Raw genomic sequence first — 21,010 nt, forward strand, 5'->3', positions numbered from 1 at the left:
CATTCCTGACTGAAAGGCTCATTATGCAGGTCATTATGCGGGTCTTTGTCTTCTCAGATGTCAATCACATTATTATTCATGATCATTCACGCCCTCTTGCATATGCCCTTTCAAAACAAAAAGTGTCTTAGAAAATTTAAATCAGTATATTGTTTTCTGTGAATGAGTGAACAAGATGATTATCACATCACTTTAATGCAAAACCTCTAGGCTACAAGATCCAGTTCTCAAAAGTCTTGTGAACCAATGTTCTGTATGTGTTTTATGGCCTTATTTCAGTGACTTAAAAATTTTAGTTTTTCCACTTTACATGTGTTTTTAAGGCTTTTGGGGCAATCAGCAGTCAGGAGGATATTTAGGTTTGTGTTTAGTGCAATTAGAGGTCGCTGCTGTATTTATTTTTTGGCGTTGGGGAAATTCGCAGGCAGGGGAATATTAATATTTTGGACAATTATAGTCAGGTTTGGGGAAATTACAATTTACATGTGAATTTATTGTAGGCTTTTGGGCCATCTTTGGATTTCAACTGATATGAATAATTTTCACATGATGGCTAAGGACTACAACTGCTTTGATAGCTTTAGGACTGTAATTTCCACAAACGCTTTTGCACTCAAGTCTTATATTAGTTAGTATTAGTTTTTTTGGGGTTTGGGGCATTAAGCATTGAGGAATATACACTATAGGGCCAAAAGTTTGCAGACACCTGACCACCACAATCATATTTGCTTTGTACCAGAATGATGGGAAGAGAAAAGTGTGGCAAAAGAAAGGAACAGCTCATGATCCAAAGTATATCACATCATGTGTCAAACATGGTGGAGGCAGTGTTATGGCATGGGCATGTATGGTTGCAACGGGCTCACTGGAGTTTGTTGATTTTTTGCATCTGCTCGATCAGAAAATTGCCCTTAACTATTTTGAACAAAGTCATTAGTTAAGCGATTTAAGAAATATTTTCTGAGTTTTGAGTGCTTGTAGTGACAAAAAATATGCTGAGTCAAGGATTTTGTAACAGGCAGACAATAATAATACACAAACTGACTGTTATTTAAAAGTTTTGGGAATGTCAAACCCCAAAATAAATACACTATATGGTCAAAAGTTTGTGGACACCTGACCACTCCTATATCTGGGTCTTCTCCAAACTGTCTCTGAATGCTGTAGCATTGCAATTTTACCTTCACTGGAACTAATAGGCCCAAACATGTTCCAGCATGACAATGCCCCTGTGCACTAACCGAGCTCCATGAAGACATGGTTTGCCAAGTTTGGTGTGGAGGAACTCGACTGGCCTGCATAGAGCCCTTACCTCACCCCCACTGAACACCTTTGGGATTAACTGGAATGCTGGCTGTGCCCCAGGCCTTCTCACCTGACATCAGTGCCTGACCTCACTAATTCTCTTGTGGCTGAATGGGCAAATCCCCACAGCCATGCTCCAAAATCTAGTGGAAAGCCTTCCTAGGAGAGTGGAGGTTATTACAACAGCAAAGGGGGACTAAATCTGAAATGGGATATTCAAAAAGCAAATACTGCTTTATGGCAGTCTTTTGGCGTGCGATGTGACGTCACTAGAATACCCATACAACAATTCTTATTGTCTATGGGGCCAGAATAACACCATTTTCCAGATATTTCTGGCAAAAATTCCAAAATGTGACGTGTATATCCCAGGTCTACTCCTTAAGACGTACAAGAGGACATGTGATACGAGCATGTCAGCTGAACGTCAGCTGTGACACCCTTGTTTTATTCCCCATTCATTCTCTATGGGCCGAAAATGTGCGTCACCTGTCCCAATGTGGCCACACATTTTGAGGTATGTTTTGTGACAGTGATACAAATGGTGTGAGACTAGTTAATAGTTAGAAAACGTGTCTGGAAAATTTAAAAATATATATAAATAAATAAATAAATAAATAAATAATAATAATCTTATTAAATATGGGAAATTATAACAGTGATGCTTGCATTGAATAGCAAGCACCACTAACTAGAATTTACATTTTCTGAAGAAAATGTGAATGTTGCTTGCCCGTGCAAAATTCGACACCAACATGCAGCTGCACATGCCAGTCATTAAGGGGAGCTATGTGTGTGTACATGTTTGCTTAAGCACAACTTATTTGACCTATATAGGTAGTTGTGATTGTATTTAACTCGAGTTTTTGATATAACAGGCCTTATGGCAGTCCGAATACCCATAATGCTCACTGGGCCAAGCTTTTTGATAGACATATGACCTATGTTGTGATAGTTTTGTGATTCCACTTATTTTAGGGGTTGACGTGCACATGATGTCACTTGATGTCAATAAAATAATGCAATTATCCTCACTGAGCCGAGCGTTTTGATATGTTGTGTGTATGTTGAGGTAGTTTTGTGATCACACTTATTTGGGGGGTTGGCGTCACGTGACATCACGTGAACGTGGGTCAGAATGACGCTGTTTTCCAGACATTTTGACACATGGCAGTCCGTTTGCATGACGTCACTGGAATACCCATAATGTAGTTATCCTCGCTGAGCTGACTGTTTTAATGCATCACGTCTTTGTTGCAGTAGTTTTGTGATTCCACTTATTTTGGGGGTTAAAGTACAAGTGATGTCAGTACAATGCCCATAACGCAATTGTTCTCAGTCAGATAAGCGTGGGTTCAGCTCATCAGACATTTAAGAACATTTAATTTCTTTGCCTAAAGAAGACCTTAGGTTGCTTTTGCGGTAAGTTTTGAGTCATTATTCGTCTGTACTGTGAAGCGGCTGTACTGGCTTTGACTTGATGTTGTGGAAGGGTTTTTCTTCAACAAGGAAGGAATTTTGCATTCTCTACTTTAGTTGTCTTCCGTGGTCTACCAGGTCTTTTGGTGTTGCTGAGCTGTGCATTCCTTCTTTTTAAGAATGTACCAAATTGTTGATTTGGCCCCTCAAAGTTTCTGCTATCTCTCTGATAGGTCTGTTTGTTTTTTCAGCTTACTGATGGCCTCCTTCACTTGCATCGACACTTCTTTGGACCACATATTGAGAGTTCCCATGAACAGCTACCAAATGCAAATACACTTGGAATCAGTGCCAGATCTTTTATCTCCTTAATTTGTCATGAAGTAACGAGAAAACAGGCCACGCCTGGTCATGAAACTGTAAAATTGTGTCACTGTCCAAATACTCATGGACCTGAATGGATGTCTTGGGAGAGGCATCAGTTCTATTTGTAGATTCTATATGTAGAAAAGCACTTAAAGAGTTGTATACAGCCTAACATGAGTGGTGTTCTCATGAGCAAGCCTTAGCTTTGAGACTGTGCCGCTGAATCATCCCTCATTGGTCCTGCAGTGATGGCTCTAATGCCAGAGCTGTCGGCTCATTTTCTCTGCCTAAGGCACTATAGAGGAGAATCTATACTCATCTCACTTTCACTAGTCATCTCTAGCATCTGCACATTTCTAATGCTAAAATCCTCTGTGTCAGAATGCCTACTAGTTTACACTTCTCACATGTTGTCAATTCCCCCTCTCAGCACGTGCTGTGGCTCTTGGCCACCCCGTAGCTTCATGGAGGAGGAAGTTCCTCCCTCTATCTTTGCAAAGGATATTGCTCTGCCCTCTGGTTTTGCGGAGAACATTGCTCCACCTCCGTGCTCCACTGAAGACATTGTCACACCACCCATTTGCTGACTTCGGAAGACGTCATTGTCCCAACCCCTGCAGACTTTGCAGATGACTGTCATCTCACTGCCTGACTCCAGTGCTGTCCAGTGCCTATGATTAAAATGCTGTCTCCTCCATTGTCCTCCATGTGAGAAAAAAAACTTTTTGTGGACTTTAAATGGTCAATACTATTAATTAATTGTGTCATATTTATGTCATATTTATTTGTAGTTACATCGAACTGTCATGGAATTGGTTTAGACGTGGTGCTGCTCCTCACTCAAGTCAATATGGCACTAGAAAAATGCGTTCAAGCCCAAGGTTAGAATGGCACATAACAGAAAGGCTTCTGTTTTAGCAAAATCTGCCCTGCATGCATAAATCTCACACAACTTCTAAACAGAGCATAAGTAAATATTTACGTCCGAGATCTGAATACTGATTTGCACAATTTCTGTATTAAATCCTTCTGTATTAAATGCATGCTTACCTCAAGTCTGAATATGGCTATACCTAAATTAGCTATTTTTTAAAAATAATGAAGTACAAAATCTAGACTAATCCTTATTTTATACAACATTTTTATGTTTCTTTCAGAAATTAACCTTATCGTAGAGGACCTCCAGCTGGCTGTTACCCTGCGCCAAGTGTGTAAGATGAGAAAGTATTCGATGACCAAAATGAAGATAAACCAGACCTGCTGAGCTCAGCCTGGTTACCCATGGCTTCTCTGGGCATAAGCTGTTGAAGGTCTCCTCAAAGGACCTGGGGAAAAGAACAGGAGCTATATTTACAAACAATCATGTCGGAGCTCTCCTTAGCACTAAAATTTAACTAAAGTAAATAATTTCTCCTTGAAACAGTTTCTGTACCTGTACTGCAGTAATACTGCATTCATTTACCAGCACCTGTACTTGGGTCTGGGCGAAATTGGAAGAAAAAGGGAGGAGGGGAGAAAAAAAAAAAAAATCTCTCTCTTTTTTTTTTAATTCATGAGCTATTCTAGATTACAATTCTGATTTTTAATTTTTTTAGTTCTTACGTTTTGCAATTGAAAAATAACACTTTTTAAATTAGACTGGAATTTGGAATATGTAGATGTTGGAACTACATGTTGGAACACGTAGTAACAGCACCATCTATTGCAAATAGTGCAAACAATGTTTCATTTAAATAAATGTCTATTTAAAAGAACCATTGTTTGCACTATTTGCTATAAATGGTGCTGTTACTAGTTTTGCACAACTTAATAACCCCTTCTTTCGACTCAAAGTCACAATTTGATATTCCCAACCAGTAAAAGCCAAAGAAAACACCCCTCAACTTGACATTTCTACTTGTTAACTACCATTTACAGAGGGATGTCAAATCAATATGGCTGCACACAGCATCAGAAATAAACTGTAAATGTAGAAGTAGCACTTCTTTAAATGAGTTATACTTTATATACAAGTATTTAAGATAAATCAACATACTGATATTTTCACTTGTTAAATCTACAACACTGATTATACATTTCGTTATTTGAGGAGTGATGTATACTTTCCTCATCACAGTTGGCTGGCTAAATTGTTGCTAACAAAAGATAAACATGAAGGCATCAATTTTTTCCACTTCTTCTGCTGAATGTGCCGAGGTCAAAAATGATGTAATTCCAACCAGGAAATTGCCACTTACGAGGTAAGTCGAACATAATCAAATCCAAAGTTATTCAAGCGAAGGGAGCGAGCTTTAGTGCATAGATTACCGGCATGTGAGTTGGGTCAGTAGGTTTAGATCGTTAAAAGCACAAGCAGTGGAATTAAAAAGTTTTAATTGATTGATTTTACTCCAATCTTCTCCTGATTCTACCCCAATTTTCTCCCTAATTTAGTTTGGGCCAATTCCCAAACACCAGTCAGCCCTCCCCTATCATATAACAGCTATCCACACCTTTCCATATGCATGAGCTCACAGATGCCCATGACTAGCTAGCATCAATGTAATTGACAGCAGAGATAGAGTATGCTGAAAAGCCAATATACTATTCTTCTCCTTATGTCCTATATGGGAATAGGGGGCTTTATATATGCTTTTTGGACAGATCGGATATATGGCATTAGAGAAATCCATAAGTCCATAAAATATTATGGAAGGAAGTGACATAAAAATTTGAGTAAAAAAAATTTTGAATTTTAAAAGCCACTGAATTCTTAATATTGAAAATTAAAGACCACTGAATTCGAAATATTGAAATATATTAGGCTGAAAATCACAAATCTGTAGTTAGTTATTTATTTTGAATTATCTTATTGGAAAATCACATTAGATTTTTTTTTCACATTTTAAAAATTAGGTTTTCAAAAAAATCAAGTATATTAAATTATATACAAAGTGCAGGAAACCACATGGTAGCAACAGAAAATACACACTTCAAATCATCAAAAGGCCAACAACATCCTCTCCAAAGACCTGGAAGAGCTTATCTGGAATATATCGATCACTACTACTATACCTACGTTAACGCGAACAAAGAAAAAGACAAAGTCAAGGGCAAACAAGACACAACACCTTCCTACCAGCTTCCACGTCCATCCAGCTCACTGAGAGAAGCCAAAGATCATCAGACTTCACCATGTTGTGCAGAGCTTAGTGGCATTTTACACTCCATCAACAGTAAACTTTCAGGACTTGATGCAAGATTCACTCTGGTTGAAGCATTTCGGCAATACGCGAAAGCTTGGAGTTCAGTCAGGAGCAAGTCGCAGTGCTAACAAAGGAAAATAAAACAGTACTCCGTCCGTTAGCAAACTCATGACAAAGCTCTCATTAGTGACCAAAGAAAGCAAACAAATGAAAGAAACCATACTGGATTTACAAGTCCGCTGCATGAGGGACAATATAGTTTTTTCTGGGATCCCAGAACACCTATCCAGAAAGTCTATCTATCTATCTATCAACCTACCTATCTACCTGGATCCAGCTATCAGTAATCTACCTATAAAAAAATACCAACCTTCATCTTTTATATAAATATCTACCTATGTATCTATCTATCTTGATTCGATCCATATAATCGACCTATCCAGCCACCACAAAAAGACAAAAAAAACTAAAAATTTTGCTTTATGCACACACAACGCATAACCAAACAACAATATCCGATTTGAATATCTATCTATCCTCCTACCTTTCTAACTACCTATCAGGTGTTACAATATTACACACTCCCAAGTATCATGATGATTTACCTACATAAAATAGCCCCCTTGATCTCTCCCACTTTATAACACTTTAAATCTCAAAAATACCACTGAACCGCTGTCCACTGCAACCTTTCTTTCCCCCTATTCCTGCCTCACTACAAGCACATACACACACACACACACAACACACACCATCAATAAACATAGAACAAACACCTTAGGTTTAAGCTTGACTGCCTTACATTAATTGATCGGACTGTCTCACTCGTCACCCAAAAAAACCCACACTACCACTTTTTAATCCTCTGTTGTTAACTATTGTTCTTTGTTTGTTTGTCCATCCCCATGTTTTAAGTCCCTGACATACACCACCATGCTCACATGCAAAATGACCCAATAAAATAACCAACAAGTAAGCTAGTGTCTACACAGCATTTCACACATTGCCATCACACGCATATGCATCAACATACAATAGTACACTACTGATAAACCCAACAAGAGATCTCCCAAAAACATGACATCAGTCAAATTCCTGACTTGGAACATCCGCGTGGTATCTGCTCTCAGACAAAAAAAAAAAAAAAGCCACAGCAGCTTACTACACTAAACGCTTACTCCAAGAAACATATCTGTCAGAACAAGTCACAAACTACACACCGCACAATTCAACCACATTTTCTCTGCCCATTAAAATACCAAACAAAGAGGTGTAGCAATTCTGATAAATAGAAAAGTCTCATTCACACACAACACTCTGACTCTGAAGGCAGACACATCATAAAAAATATCAGTATCAATAACAGCCCGACAACTATAGCAAATATATATGAACCAACTATGGACAACCCCTCGATCTTCAGTACCTTCTTCAAACATCTCACAAACTTCTTGGACTCTCCCATTATTGGCAGCAACTTTAACATAGTCATCAACCCAGAATTAGATAAAACCACTAGCACACATAAAACACAGAATTGGCAAACAGCAGAAACAATAAGGCAAGACATGTCTGACTGGACTTGATGATTGTTGGCAACTACAAAAAAAAAAAGAATGGACATCCTTCAGCGAAAAAATTATTCTCCAGAAACCCCACCAATGCTACTAACCGGGAAAGCCATTCTTAGAGGAAAAATAATATCCTACGCATCACATAAAAAAAGAAAAATATTGAAAAGGAAAATAAATAAATAAGGGAATTAGAGAGACTAACAGCAATCAACCACACAAAAAGCACAGAAATGGAACTGAGGAAACTCAAACTAGAATAGAATGACCTCATAAATGAAAAAAACCTCAATTCCTACTATAAAGACTCAGGCATGAAAACTTTAAATATAATAATAAATCTGGAAAATTCCTAGCAATCCTCATCAATGAAATAAAGAAAGAAAAACAATTCCAATTTTCAAGAACTCAGAAGGAAAGACCATATAAACCCCAGAGGGAATTAATAATACATTTATATAATTCTTTCAAGACCTATACTCATCATTTGAAGATCCAGACACAGAAGACATCAATAACTTTCTGAATAATATGAAACTACCAAAATTAACTGAAGAACACCAAATTCCATAGATAAACCTATAGAAGCAGAAGAGATCTGTAACACCCTCAATAATATGCCTACTAAAAAAGCACCAGGTGTTGGCGGTTTTCTGGCTGAATTCTATAAACAGTTCGGGACTATTTAATCACTATTTAAGTTAACTGGAAATTTATAATTGCCACATGTTATAAATTGCAGTGGATAAAAATCCTCTACATCATCATCAAAGGCCACAGTTATCAACAATGGACTAATATCACAAGGTTTCACACTGCACAGAGGCACTAGACAAGGATGCCCACTCTCTCTGTCCCTCGTCACCATTTTTATAGAAACATTAGCAGCAGCAATAAGACAAAATTTAAACATTAATGGGATCTAGACAGCAATTGAAAAATATTCCAAATTTTGCAATTACTCAATTATTTTGACCAAATCCACTATGCTCCCTCTCAACATGAAACTACAATATAACTCTACCCATCCCCATAAGCACCGACTTCAACACTTATCTTGGTGTCAAGTCTCAGCCAAGCTGTCAGACCTGCATAAACTCAATTTTAACCCACTACTGAACACCATAAATAATGATCTCTAACACTGGATGAACCTTCCCCTCTCTCTCATTTGCAGAGTAGCATCCATAAAAATGACAATACTACCCAAAATAAATTACGTATTTTCAATGATCCCAGCTCAACCTTAGCTTTCCTGGTTCAAATCATTCAAACTTCAACCACTAAATTTTATAGGAAAAACAAACATCCCAGAATCAAATTAACCACCTTACAAAGACCCAAATATCATGGAGGACTTGATGCCCCAAACTTTCAACAATATCTCACTAACCAACTCCAATATATAATCAAATGGATAAAACCTAGACAAATGAGTTATGGCTAGATACTGAAGAGGCACTATGCAAAGACCTACTATACATCAGCAGAGATATCAAACGCCACCCCTGCTTCAAAATCCCAATGATTGCAGTGACTTTACCAGCTTGGGGGAAATTTTATAAAACTATAAATTCTCCACTCCAACTAACCGAACACACTCCCATATGGCACAACCCTGACTTCACAAACACAATGAAGACAAACTTCTCCACATGGGTAGAATAAGGCACCTTAAACATGTCAAAACAACACCTTTATGTCATTTCCATATCTAGCTGAGAAGCATGGACTAGAAAATTAACATTTCTTTGAATTTCTACAACTCAGATCCTTTATATGCGCTAAAATCAACCAAAAGTCAAATGTCCTATCCAAAATCTATAAAACAATATCCAAATCCAACTCTACAATTACCATGTAAAAATTGGGAAAATGACCTAGCAATCACACACAGAGAATATCTGTTGGACACAAATCTTACAGAACATGTCCTACTAGTGACACTAGCGATCCCACTATTAAGAACACTGCAAATAATACAATACTAAATAACCCATAGACCTCACCACACAGGTAAAAGGATGTATAAAATGGGCTACAGGGAATCTGACATCTGCACACAGTGCACAGAAAATACATCAGTCGATTACATACATGCACTGCACACCATTTAAGCACTTCTGGAAACAAATCACTAAGGAACCCATCTGCGTTCTGAATCACACTCAAATCTTTTCACAGTACGATGATCTCTCTTAATTTTTCGTGAAACATCCAGTGTTTTCATACCTTTTGAAAGATACTGCACTATTTCACGCTTTTCATCTGCAGAAAGATCTTTCTTTTTCCCCATATTGCATTAAACTTGTGACTTGCTTAATAATGTGGACCAATCTCCTTAAGTAGTTTCACTTTAATTTGGCTCACCTGGCAAACCAAGTCTGAGATTGATGTCAGTGACAGGAGAAGCAGCACAATTGAAAATTTTAATTGAAAAAATAAAAATCAAATGTTTGTTTAATTGAAATTGTATTTGCATTATAATTTGGAACACAGTGTAATTATATATACACACACACACTATATTACCAAAAGTATTCGGTCACCCATCCAAATGATCAGAATCAGGTGTCCTAATCACCTGGCCTGGCCACAGGTGTATAAAATCAAGCACTTAGGCATGCAGAGTGTTTTTACAAACATTTGTGAAAGAATGGGCCGCTCTCAGGAGCTCAGTGAATTCCAGCGTGGAACTGTCATAGGATGCCACCTGTGCAACAAATCCAGTCGTGAAATTTCCTCGCTCCTAAATATTCCACAGTCAACTGTCAGCTTTATCATAACAAAATGGAAGAGTTTGGGAACAACAGCAACTCAGCCACGAAGTGGTAGGCCACGTAAACTGACGGAGAGGGGTCACAGTCAATTGCTACAGAGCTCCAAACTTCATGTGACCTTCAGATTAGCCCAAGTACAGTACACAGAGAGCTTCATGGAATGGGTTTCCATGGCCGAGCAGCTGCATCCAAGCCACACATCACCAAGTGCAATGCAAAGCGTCGGATGCAGTGGTGTAAAGCACGCCGCCACTGGACTCTAGAGCAGTGGAGACGCGTTCTCTGGAGTGATGAATCACGCTTTTCCATCTGGCAATCTGATGGACGAGTCTGGGTTTGGAGGTTGCCAGGAGAACGGTACATTTCGGACTGCATTGTGCCGAGTGTGAAATTTGGTGGAGGAGGAATTATGGTGTGGGGTTGTTTTCAGGAGTTGGGCTTGGCCCCTTAGTTCCAGTGAAAGGAACTTTGAATGCTTCAGGATACCAAAACATTTTGGACAATTTCATGCCCCCAACCTTGTGGGAACAGTTTGGAGCGGGCCCCTTCCTCTTCCAGCATGACTGTGCACCAGTGCACAAAGCAAGGTCCATAAAGACATGGATGACAGAGTCTGGTGTGGATGAACTTGACTGGCCTGCACAGAGTCCTGACCTGAACCCGATAGAACACCTTTGGGATGAATTAGAGCGGAGACTGAGAGCCAGGCCTTCTCGACCAACATCAGTGTGTGACCTCACCAATGCGCTTTTGGAAGAATGGTCAAAAATTCCTATAAACACACTCTTCAACCTTGTGGACAGCCTTCCCAGAAGAGTTGAAGCTGTAATAGCTGCAAAAGGTGGACCGACATCATATTGAACCCTATGGGTTAGGAATGGGATGGCATTTAAGTTCATATGTGAGTCAAGGCAGGTGACCAAATACTTTTGGTAATATAGTATATATATATATATATATGTATACATACACACATATATACACACATATATACATACATATATACATACATACAGTCAGGTCCATAAATATTGGGACAGTGACACAGTTTTGGTAATTTTGCCTCTGTACACCACCACAGTGGATTTGAAATGAAGCAGTCAAGATGTGACTGAAGCGTAGACTTTCAGCTTTAATTCAAGGGGTTTAACAAATATATTGCATTAACCGTTTAGGAATTACAGCCATTTTTTACAGAGTTCCTCCATTTTCACAGGCTCAAAAGTAATGGGACAAACTAATATAATCATAAATATTAGGATTATTTTTATTACTTGGAAGTAAATCCTTTGCAGTCAATGACTACCTGAAGTCTGGACCCCATGGACATCACCAAATGCTGAGTTTCCTCCCTTGAGATGATTTGCCAGGTCTTTACTGCAGCCATCTTCAGTTGCTGCTTGTTTGTGGGTCATTCTGCCTTCAGATTTGTCTTCAGTAAGTGAAAAGCCGCTCAGTTGGGTTGAGGTCAGGTGACTGACTCGGCCATTTAAGAACATTTAATTTCCAAGCTCTTGGGCTGCTTTCACAGTATGTTTTGGGTTGTTATCCATCTGTACTGTGAAGCGCTGTCCTATCAGTTTTGCAGCATTTGACTGAATCTGAGCAGAAAGTATAGCTCTGTACACTTCAGGGTTCATCCTGCTACTTCTATCAACAGTCACATTATCAATAAACCCCAGTGACCCAGTTCCATTGGCAGCCAAACATGCCCATGCCATAACACTGCCTCCACATGTTTGACGGATGATGTGGTATGCTTTGGATCATGAGCCCTTCCTTTCGTTCTCCATACTTTTCTCTTCCCATCATTCTGGTACAAGTTAATCTTGAATCAGAACTGGTCAGGCTTTTTTTTTTTAGAGGTTTTTTAGCAAATTCTAATCTGGGCTTTGTGTTCTTGAGTGTTACCAGCGGTTTGCATCTTGAGGTAAACCGTCTGTATTTACATTCATGAAGGTGGCTCTTGATTGTAGACTTTGACAATGATAGGCCTACCTCCTCCAGAGTGTTCCTGATTTGGCTAGATGTTGTGAAGGGGTTGTTCTTCAATAAGAAAAGAATTCTGCAATCATCCACTTTAGTTGTTTTCTGTGGTCTCCCAGGCCTTTTGGTGTTGCTGAGCTCGCCAGTGCATTCCTTCTTTTTAAGAATGTACCAAATTGTTGATTTGGCCCTCCTAAAGTTTCTGCTATCTCTCTGATAGGTCTGTTTTGGTTTTTCAGCCTAATGACGGCCTCCTTCACTTGCATCAACACTTCTTTGGACGGCATATTGAGAGTTCCCATGAGCAGCTACCAAATGCAAATTCAACACTTGGAATCAGCTCCAGACCTTTTATCTCCTTAATTTATCATGATATAAGGAGGAAACAGGCCACAGCTGGCCATGAAACTGCTTATCAGTCAATTGTCCCATTACTTTTGAGCCTGTGAAAATGGAGGAACTCTGTAAAAAATGGCTGTAATTCCTAAAGGGTTAATGCAATATTTTTGTTAAACCCCTTGAATTAAAGCTGAAAGTCTATGCTTCAGTCACATCTTGACTGCTTCATTTCAAATCCACTGTGGTGGTGTACAGAGGCAAAATTACCAAAACTGTGTCACTGTCCCAATATTTATGGACCTGACTGTGTATATATATATATATATATATATATATATATATATATATAAAATGTGTGTGTGTGTAAATGTTCAATTAAAACATCCATAAATGCTATATAAAAGTTTAAACCAACATGAAGGAAAAACACAACCATCTTAACTTGATGAAAGCCTGCGTTACTCCCAAACACTGTTTGCTTAGATTTAAAAAAAAAAAAAAAAAAAAAAAAAAAAAAGTAAAGATAAACAGGCAGCAGTTCGCCACCTCAGTGACGAGGAATGGCCGGAAAGCTTCAACATTCTTCACGGCAAACCCTCAGCTCGTATCCATATAGGTGCTAATGATACTCGCCTTCGTCAGTCTGAGGTTATTAAGTGTAACATTGTAGAGATGTGTAAATTAGTGAACGCGATGTCCGATTCAGTAATATGCTCTGGCCCCATCCCAAAGCAGTGTGGCAAAGTAGCTTACAACAGATTATGGTCACTGAACTGCTGAATGTCTAGGTATTGCCCTGAAAACAATGTGGGCTATTAGATCATTTTGATTTAATTGATAATTAATAGTTCCAAGGGCAAGGCTGGCCTTTAAGGGCAGGACGGTATCCATTCCACTCAGGAAGGTGCTGCTCTCATTTCTTTGTAGCATAGCTCATAGTCTCAGAACAGGCCTAGTTAATTAGTAACAATCCAGAGTTGAGGCCAGGGAGCAGACAAGCAGGTTAAACTGACCTTCTGCCACTTGAGTAGTCATTCAGGGTCTACCTTATTGAGACTGTGTCTGTTCCCCAAGTTAAACAAAACTTAAACCCTAGAAACACTCAGAGTTTGCTTTCATACCCTAATTGACACAAAATTAGATCATACTCAATACATAGACAGTACCTTTGATCTGAGACTAGGACTGTTAAATATTGGATCTCTTGTATCTAAAGCGCTTATTGTAAATGAAACTGAAATTTATTGTACTGTGTTTAATAGAAACTTGGTTTACACCAAACGAGTATATAGCATTAAATAAAGCTAGACATAGGTTTAAAGCTAGACATTAGGATATTCTAAGCATCACACAAAAACCTGAATGAATTTGATTCATTTGAAGTTCCTTATACTAATATTACATACATAGCCACAAAAAAATAAGTCTACTAATTCGTTTCCACTAATTGTTTACAGACCCCCAGGGCCACATTATTACTGTAGATAAAGGAGTAAATGTTGGAAATTTTAATGTAATGCTGGGACCCATAATAAGACCCACTCTTTATGCTGGACACACCCTTGATTTTATACTAACATTTGAATTCAATACAGAAAATATAGTCACACTACCCCAGTCTGACGCTATCTCAGATCATTACCTCATCTCATTTAAAATGTGTCAGTCATAATATATGCCATGGCTAACATGGTACCATGTCAAATGTACAATCACGTCAGCTACTGTACATAGTTTTATTGAAATTCTCCCAGAGTTGTCAACCTTAATTGGGTCACTGTCTGACCCCACAGAACTTGCTCAGGTGCCTGATCATACTTGGATTCATACTTGGAGTTCTGCTACACTCTAGATAATGAAATCGCACTTAAAAGAAAATTAAAGAGAAAAAACAAGCACGCTGGTATAATGATCATGCTCGCACATTAAAACAGACCATTCGAAAATTAGAACATAAATGGTGTCAAACTAAATCGGTAGTATTTCCGATTGCATAGAAGGAGAGCCTTCTTAGCTATAGAAAGGCTCTTAGTGCTGCTACATCAGCATCTCCCTCCACCCTAATAGAAGATAAAAAATAATCCCAGATTTTTATTTAATATTATGTAATAGCGATGATCTTATGAATTTTTATCAATGACAAAATTTAAAATATAAGGCAAAAAAAATCAGACTATTAACTTAAAGTAAAGAATTTGATAACTAATGTAGATGACTATATAACCACGTCAGATCAGCAATTAGAATCGTTACTCCAAACTAATTTAACTAAGTTCCTCATCAACTTGTGTACTAGATCCCCTACATACATATTTCCTCAAATAGAAGCTATTGAACCTTTGTTTTACAAAAACACTACATTTTCCCTTAGCAATGGTTATGTACCTAAATCCTTTAAACTAGCAGTTATCAAACCTCTGATTAAAAAACCCGTCCTCCACGCCTGTCAGATGTCCAACTATAGGCCAATATTAAACCTCTCATTTATCTCCAAGATCCTAGAAAAGGTTGCAGCACAACAGCTAGGCCTCATCACAGTACTGAGACAGTGCTGGTTAAAGTGGTGTGGAATTATTTGATTTCCCTTTACTTTCTCTTATGCTTAAAATCTGTTTTACTCTATTTATGCTGATTCTTATTATTTGTGAGTGTACCAGAAGTGAGGATGAAGTTTTTCTTCATCCATGCTTCGTGGCTTAGCAGCAGATCATTTAAGTCCTGTAAGTTGTGAGGCAGAGCCTCCATGGATCGGACTTGTTTGTCCAGCACATCCCACATTGGCTTGAGATCTGGGGAATTTGGAGCCCAAGTCAACACCCTGAACTCCTGAACATGTTCCTCAATCCATTCTTGAGCAATTTTTGTAGTGTGACGGGGCGCATTATCCTGCTGAAAGAGGCCATTGCCATTAGGGTGTACTTGGTCTGCAACAATGTTTAGGTAGGTGGTACATGTCAAAGTAACATTCCATGAATGCCAGGACCCAGGGTGTTCCAGGAGAACACTGTCCAGCATCTCTGCTGGCTTGCCTTCTTCCCATAGTGTATACTGGTGCCATCTCTTCCCAAGGTAAGCAACACACATGCACCCAGCCGTCCACATGATCAATGAGCCCGCATCAATGAGTTTTGAGTGGTCCCTTCCTTGGACCACTTTTGGTAGGTACTAACGACTGCATACTGGGAACACCCCACAAGACCTGCCATTTTGGAGATGCTCTGACCCAGTCGTGTTGCTATCACAATTTGGCTTTTGTCCAAGTCGCTCAGATCCTTATGCCTGCCCATTCTTCCTGCTTCCTGCACATCAACTTCGAGAACTGACTGTTCACTTGCTGCCTAATATATCCCATCCCTTGACAGGTGCCATTGTAATGAGATAATCAATGTTATTCACGTCACTTCTCAGTAGTTTTAATGTTATGTCTGATCAGTGTAATCTTTTTATTACCTTGATTTCTGGTTTACTTTGCAGTTAATTGTGAGAATAGTATAAGACTTTACCATGAGGCCTTTAGCATTTATGAAGCTATATTCTAAGTCAGTGCATGAGTTTTCTGAGAATGTTGAGATGTAATATTTGCTCGGTAAGGGTAAGATTAAGACATCTACATTTCCTGAGACTGAAATGAGATTTTCTGAGTGTGATGAGGCGGAAGGAGGGGCCAAGATGTGAGGATGCACACTTGACCCCGAGCATCATGGGGGATCACTTCCTGGTTGGCTGAGGACGAGATGACAGCGTGTCTGGGGACTGGGAAACCAGTTATTTTCTTTTCCCTCTCTCCCTCTTCCTCCTCTCATCTCTCCTTTCACTCCCAGGATGAGGGGTCAGCCAGCTGAAGGATGTAGGATCCCAGATCAAAGAAAATCTTTCACTTTTTTGTGCTTATTGTGCAGGAAAATGTATTAATGAAAAGTGTGCTCTGTCAAGAATTTGGAAATCACCACAAGTCTGTGGGCTATTGTTCCACACGGCTGGAGCCAGTAGGCCTAGGTAGGGGCCAAATTTAAGAGGGGTTTCCTGACTGCAGTTGAAACCCCATTCAAACATAGGCAAGGGGTGAAAGAACTGGTAGATGCAGTGTCTCTCAGCACAAACAGCAGTGATAAAGGTCCAAACCAGAGAAAAGGACCATATCAGCAAGGGCAATGCCCTAGCAGACTCACCAGCAAAGGCAGCAGACCAGAGAGAGGACTCATCTATCCCAAATGATAGGGAAGACAATGCCATTAACTCAGCATTATCAACTAAGGACTGTGACAGTCAATTATATCACTCAAAATGCAAGAACAAACATCAAACTGTGACATTCAATTATGATATCACTCAAAATGCATATGTAAGAACAAACATAAAAAGAAGAGAAGTTGACATGGATGGTAAATGGAGCCCTTTTAGGCACCTACAGGTAGATCACATCAGTCTTCCTCCTCGTAAGGAAAAGCAGGATGTTGGTTGTGGATGAAATTTTCAAAATGGGTAGAAGCATTATCTTCTAAGAAAGGGACAGCTCATCACACAACTAAAATCCTAGCTTGAGAAATCTTATGCTGCGTTGGCATCCAACAATTGATTCAGATCAAGGAAATATTTTACAGGACAGGTGAATTAGGAACTGTGCAGGATGTTGGGCATAGAATGGAAACTGAATTGTACTCATCTTCCTCAGTCTTCAGGACAGGTAGAAAGGGTCAGTTGCATCATCAAGGAAAGGCTAGTTAAGCTCACAGTGAAGGTTCATGGCCAATAGCTTTACCATGATTCTTTGTAGTATGCATGGACCCGAAACCTCAGCCCATTTGAAATGAGTCAGCCTGACACCATTGACCTTAGGAAAGCAGACGTTCATGTGCTGTCCAATAGTATAGTACAGTATTGCAAAGGTCTCAATAAAGCTGTTTCCGAGGCTAGTAAGGAAGTTCGGGAGGCATGGGGGAGCAGCCAGAGGAGGAACATTCACTAATACCAGGTCAATAGGTCATGATCAGACATTTCCCCAAGAAATGTTTAGAGCCTCACCAGGATGGTCCTTTCACTGTGCTTTTGATCACTCTTTCAGCAGTAAAGCTCAGGGAAAGGACAGGTGGATATACACCACTCACTGTGAGTTTAGTAAGGGGAACCACTCCTTTTAGTGGGGTGGGAGTTGCCCTCCCAGTGAAGAACAACTCTGTCGACACACGCATGAACAGATTTAGCCCTATCTGAACAGCTCACACAGCCAATCAAGATGGAGTTAACATTACCATGTGGACAATCAAGAGGAGTTGAATGAACACTAATATATACAGTTGGCAGATGAATATATGCAGTGGAGAAGCATCTGGCACAAAGGAGAGGGTGAAAAGCTGACCATGATCGTCTCATAGCTGAAGATGACGTGCATCCTGTTCTGGGAACTACAAATATCAAACTCAGAGACATTATTGCAAGACCTTTCAACACTACTGAAAAGTATTACAGCATTAGATTTCAAAGATAATGTGTACAATGTACTCTTCAGTGCAACCAGAAACAGATTGTTTGGGTCAACTGCAACTGCGTGCACTCCACATTATACAGTGTTGGTGCAGATGCGCTCTTCTGCACATAAATGTAAGTAAGGTTAACACAGCAACTTGACATAATCTCACGGGGCCATGTGCGTCGAGTTGTTGTGATCCAGGTACTCCCACATGTAATTTACCTTATGCCCCTGCATTTAAAATCACTGATATTCTGTTGATCTACACCCCATATTGGTGTATAGAGGGAAATGTACCCTTACACCCATTTCTAGGTCAGACCATAGTTCATACACTCACTCAGAGACAGACCCATACACATAACTGAGATAATAAATAAAATATAGTTCATAAAAGTTGGTGGAGATAAAAACTTTTGTTCCATTTGTTTTTAAGATAAGTTCATTGCATTTAAAAAGAGAATGAAAAAGAAAAAAAACCCTTTAAGAGTGGGGAAAAAAGCGAGTTGCCTAGCAACATGCTTGAAACTCGCATCTGGTTGGTTACTGTGATAGGGCCGGAGAGTTGAAGAAAGAAAGAACGAGAGATGTTTTCTCCCAATAAAAACTAAGAATTATGAGTGACTAATGGATTGTGACTGTAAGGTAAAACTTTGCGCTGTTACTACAGTAATCCAAATGTAAGAACTTACTAGTTACATACTGATTTAAAAGAGAGACGTTCCAGTTTCTACACAAAGTCTGCACACAGCATACTACCTAGAAGACTAGTGTAGTTAGACAGCTGAAGCACTGGCCTATTGTTCAGCTCAAACAGCTGCACACTATTGGCAGCTTTTCTCCTGTTTTCCCTGGGGAGCAGCCGAGGAAAACCAAACAGCGCTCTGGGCGACCGGATAATGAGGGCTCCTCTGACAATGCTGTATAAGGACCTTTGAATGAGTAACACCACGCGATGCAGTGGCTATCATCTGAAACATCGAGCATGTACGACCTCGGAACCCACAAACACCAGGTACTTTGCTCTCAGTTCAGACATTGCTCTTCATAGAGTCAGAAGGCCATTTCAATTTGGGCTGCACCATACCCCAGACACATCACAGGCCTGTGACATTTACATTGTTTATGCATTTTTCAGATTGCAGGCTTGAGTGAGAAGGTGGATCCACAATATTATGTTTGGGTGAATAAGTAACTGTGAGCTATTGAGTGTTGATTGCTTGGTTTATCATCAAGTTAATAGGATTTGGGAATATTGTAAGAGAAAGTAAATATTTTACACTGTGGAGCTATTCTATTTTATTTTCATTTAAGAAGTAAATATTTTGTTATTTAATATTCAGTTAATTTATTGTATTTTGTACTTCAACACAAGTGTAAACGACAAAAGCGAGGTTAGATCTACCAGTAAGTAGTATACCAGTAAGTACTCACAAAAATTATACACAGTATAGTTATCTGCACATTGAAATACAACAAGCTACGCACAGGACTCCAAGATATAATATTCAATCATTTACAGCAATCTAGAAAACAACAGAGTGAGTTATGAACCCAGAGCTCTGCTCTCGCAGCAACAGGGAGTAAAAAGGGCTACACAAGAAAACATTAGACACCACACCACCAGCAGCAGGCTGAATTGTTTTCACAAGGCAGGTTGGGTACATGGACTCATGCTGTTGATACCAAATTCTGACCCTACCATCTGTACAGTACTCATCCAGAATGGCCTCACCACCACCGTGGGTGAATTTTTCATTTGGTTCTGCAAACCACTAAGCGGTGCTTTAATCATAGGATTTCCATAGGAGGGAGCTGAACGCATCAAAGTCCATTCTGCAAGTGGCAGTTTGAGTTAAAGAGGTTGTTTTACCTAAACAGTGTCAGAAAATGCCCACTGTATGCTTCTAGGAAGCACTGAATGTTCCACTTAAGTTAATATACTGTATAATATGGTTCTTGTTTTGTTATTTTTGAGGGAAAGAACTTCCTAATATTACAAGGATTAATTTTTTATGTTTAATATTTATAATATATTTATATGAATATTTATAACTTTAAACTATATTTATTGAAGAACTTGACAACTAAACAACTATTTATAAGAACTTGCGCAGAACATTGACTTATGGTTATTTGTAGGTTTTATTTTTATAACTTCAAAAGTTCCTACAGCAGCTGAAGTTCCTAAGAATGGAGAGTCAGGGGCAGAATGTAGTATGTGAGTGGAGTGGAACGAGCAGCAATTTGCCTAAAGCACTCAACCCCAAGCAGTTAGAGAGGTAGTGTAGTGGGTGACACAGTTTCAACATATCACAGTGGCGCTTGTACGCAGGGGACCTGAGTTCGATTCTGGTATAATTTTCACTATCCTCTATTAAAAAAGTCTGAATATATACACCAATCAGCCATAACATTAAAACTACTGAGAGATAACATGAATTGAACATTGATTTTCTCGTTACAATGGCACCAGTCAAGGGGAGGGATATATTGGGCTGCAACTGAACAGTCAGTTCTTGAAGTTGATGTGTTGGAAGCAGGAAAAATGGGCAAGTGTAAGGATCTGAGTGTCATTGCGCTTTGGACAAA

At 39.2% G+C, this 21,010-nt stretch overlaps 1 protein-coding gene across 2 annotated transcripts in view; it reads right to left on the minus strand.

Annotated features, from left to right (window-relative positions):
- Nucleotides 1-21,010, minus strand: part of timm17a (translocase of inner mitochondrial membrane 17 homolog A (yeast)) — a 109,706-nt gene that overhangs the window by 83,120 nt on the left and 5,576 nt on the right. For both annotated transcript variants that reach the window (XM_053227062.1, XM_026935609.3), the window contains exon 3: nucleotides 4,256-4,415. In XM_053227062.1, the coding sequence (XP_053083037.1) occupies nucleotides 4,256-4,415 (160 nt within the window). The remainder of the gene's footprint in view (nucleotides 1-4,255; nucleotides 4,416-21,010) is intronic.

Source organism: Pangasianodon hypophthalmus, chromosome 20 (assembly GCF_027358585.1).
Source record: "Pangasianodon hypophthalmus isolate fPanHyp1 chromosome 20, fPanHyp1.pri, whole genome shotgun sequence".
NCBI lineage: Eukaryota > Metazoa > Chordata > Actinopteri > Siluriformes > Pangasiidae > Pangasianodon > Pangasianodon hypophthalmus.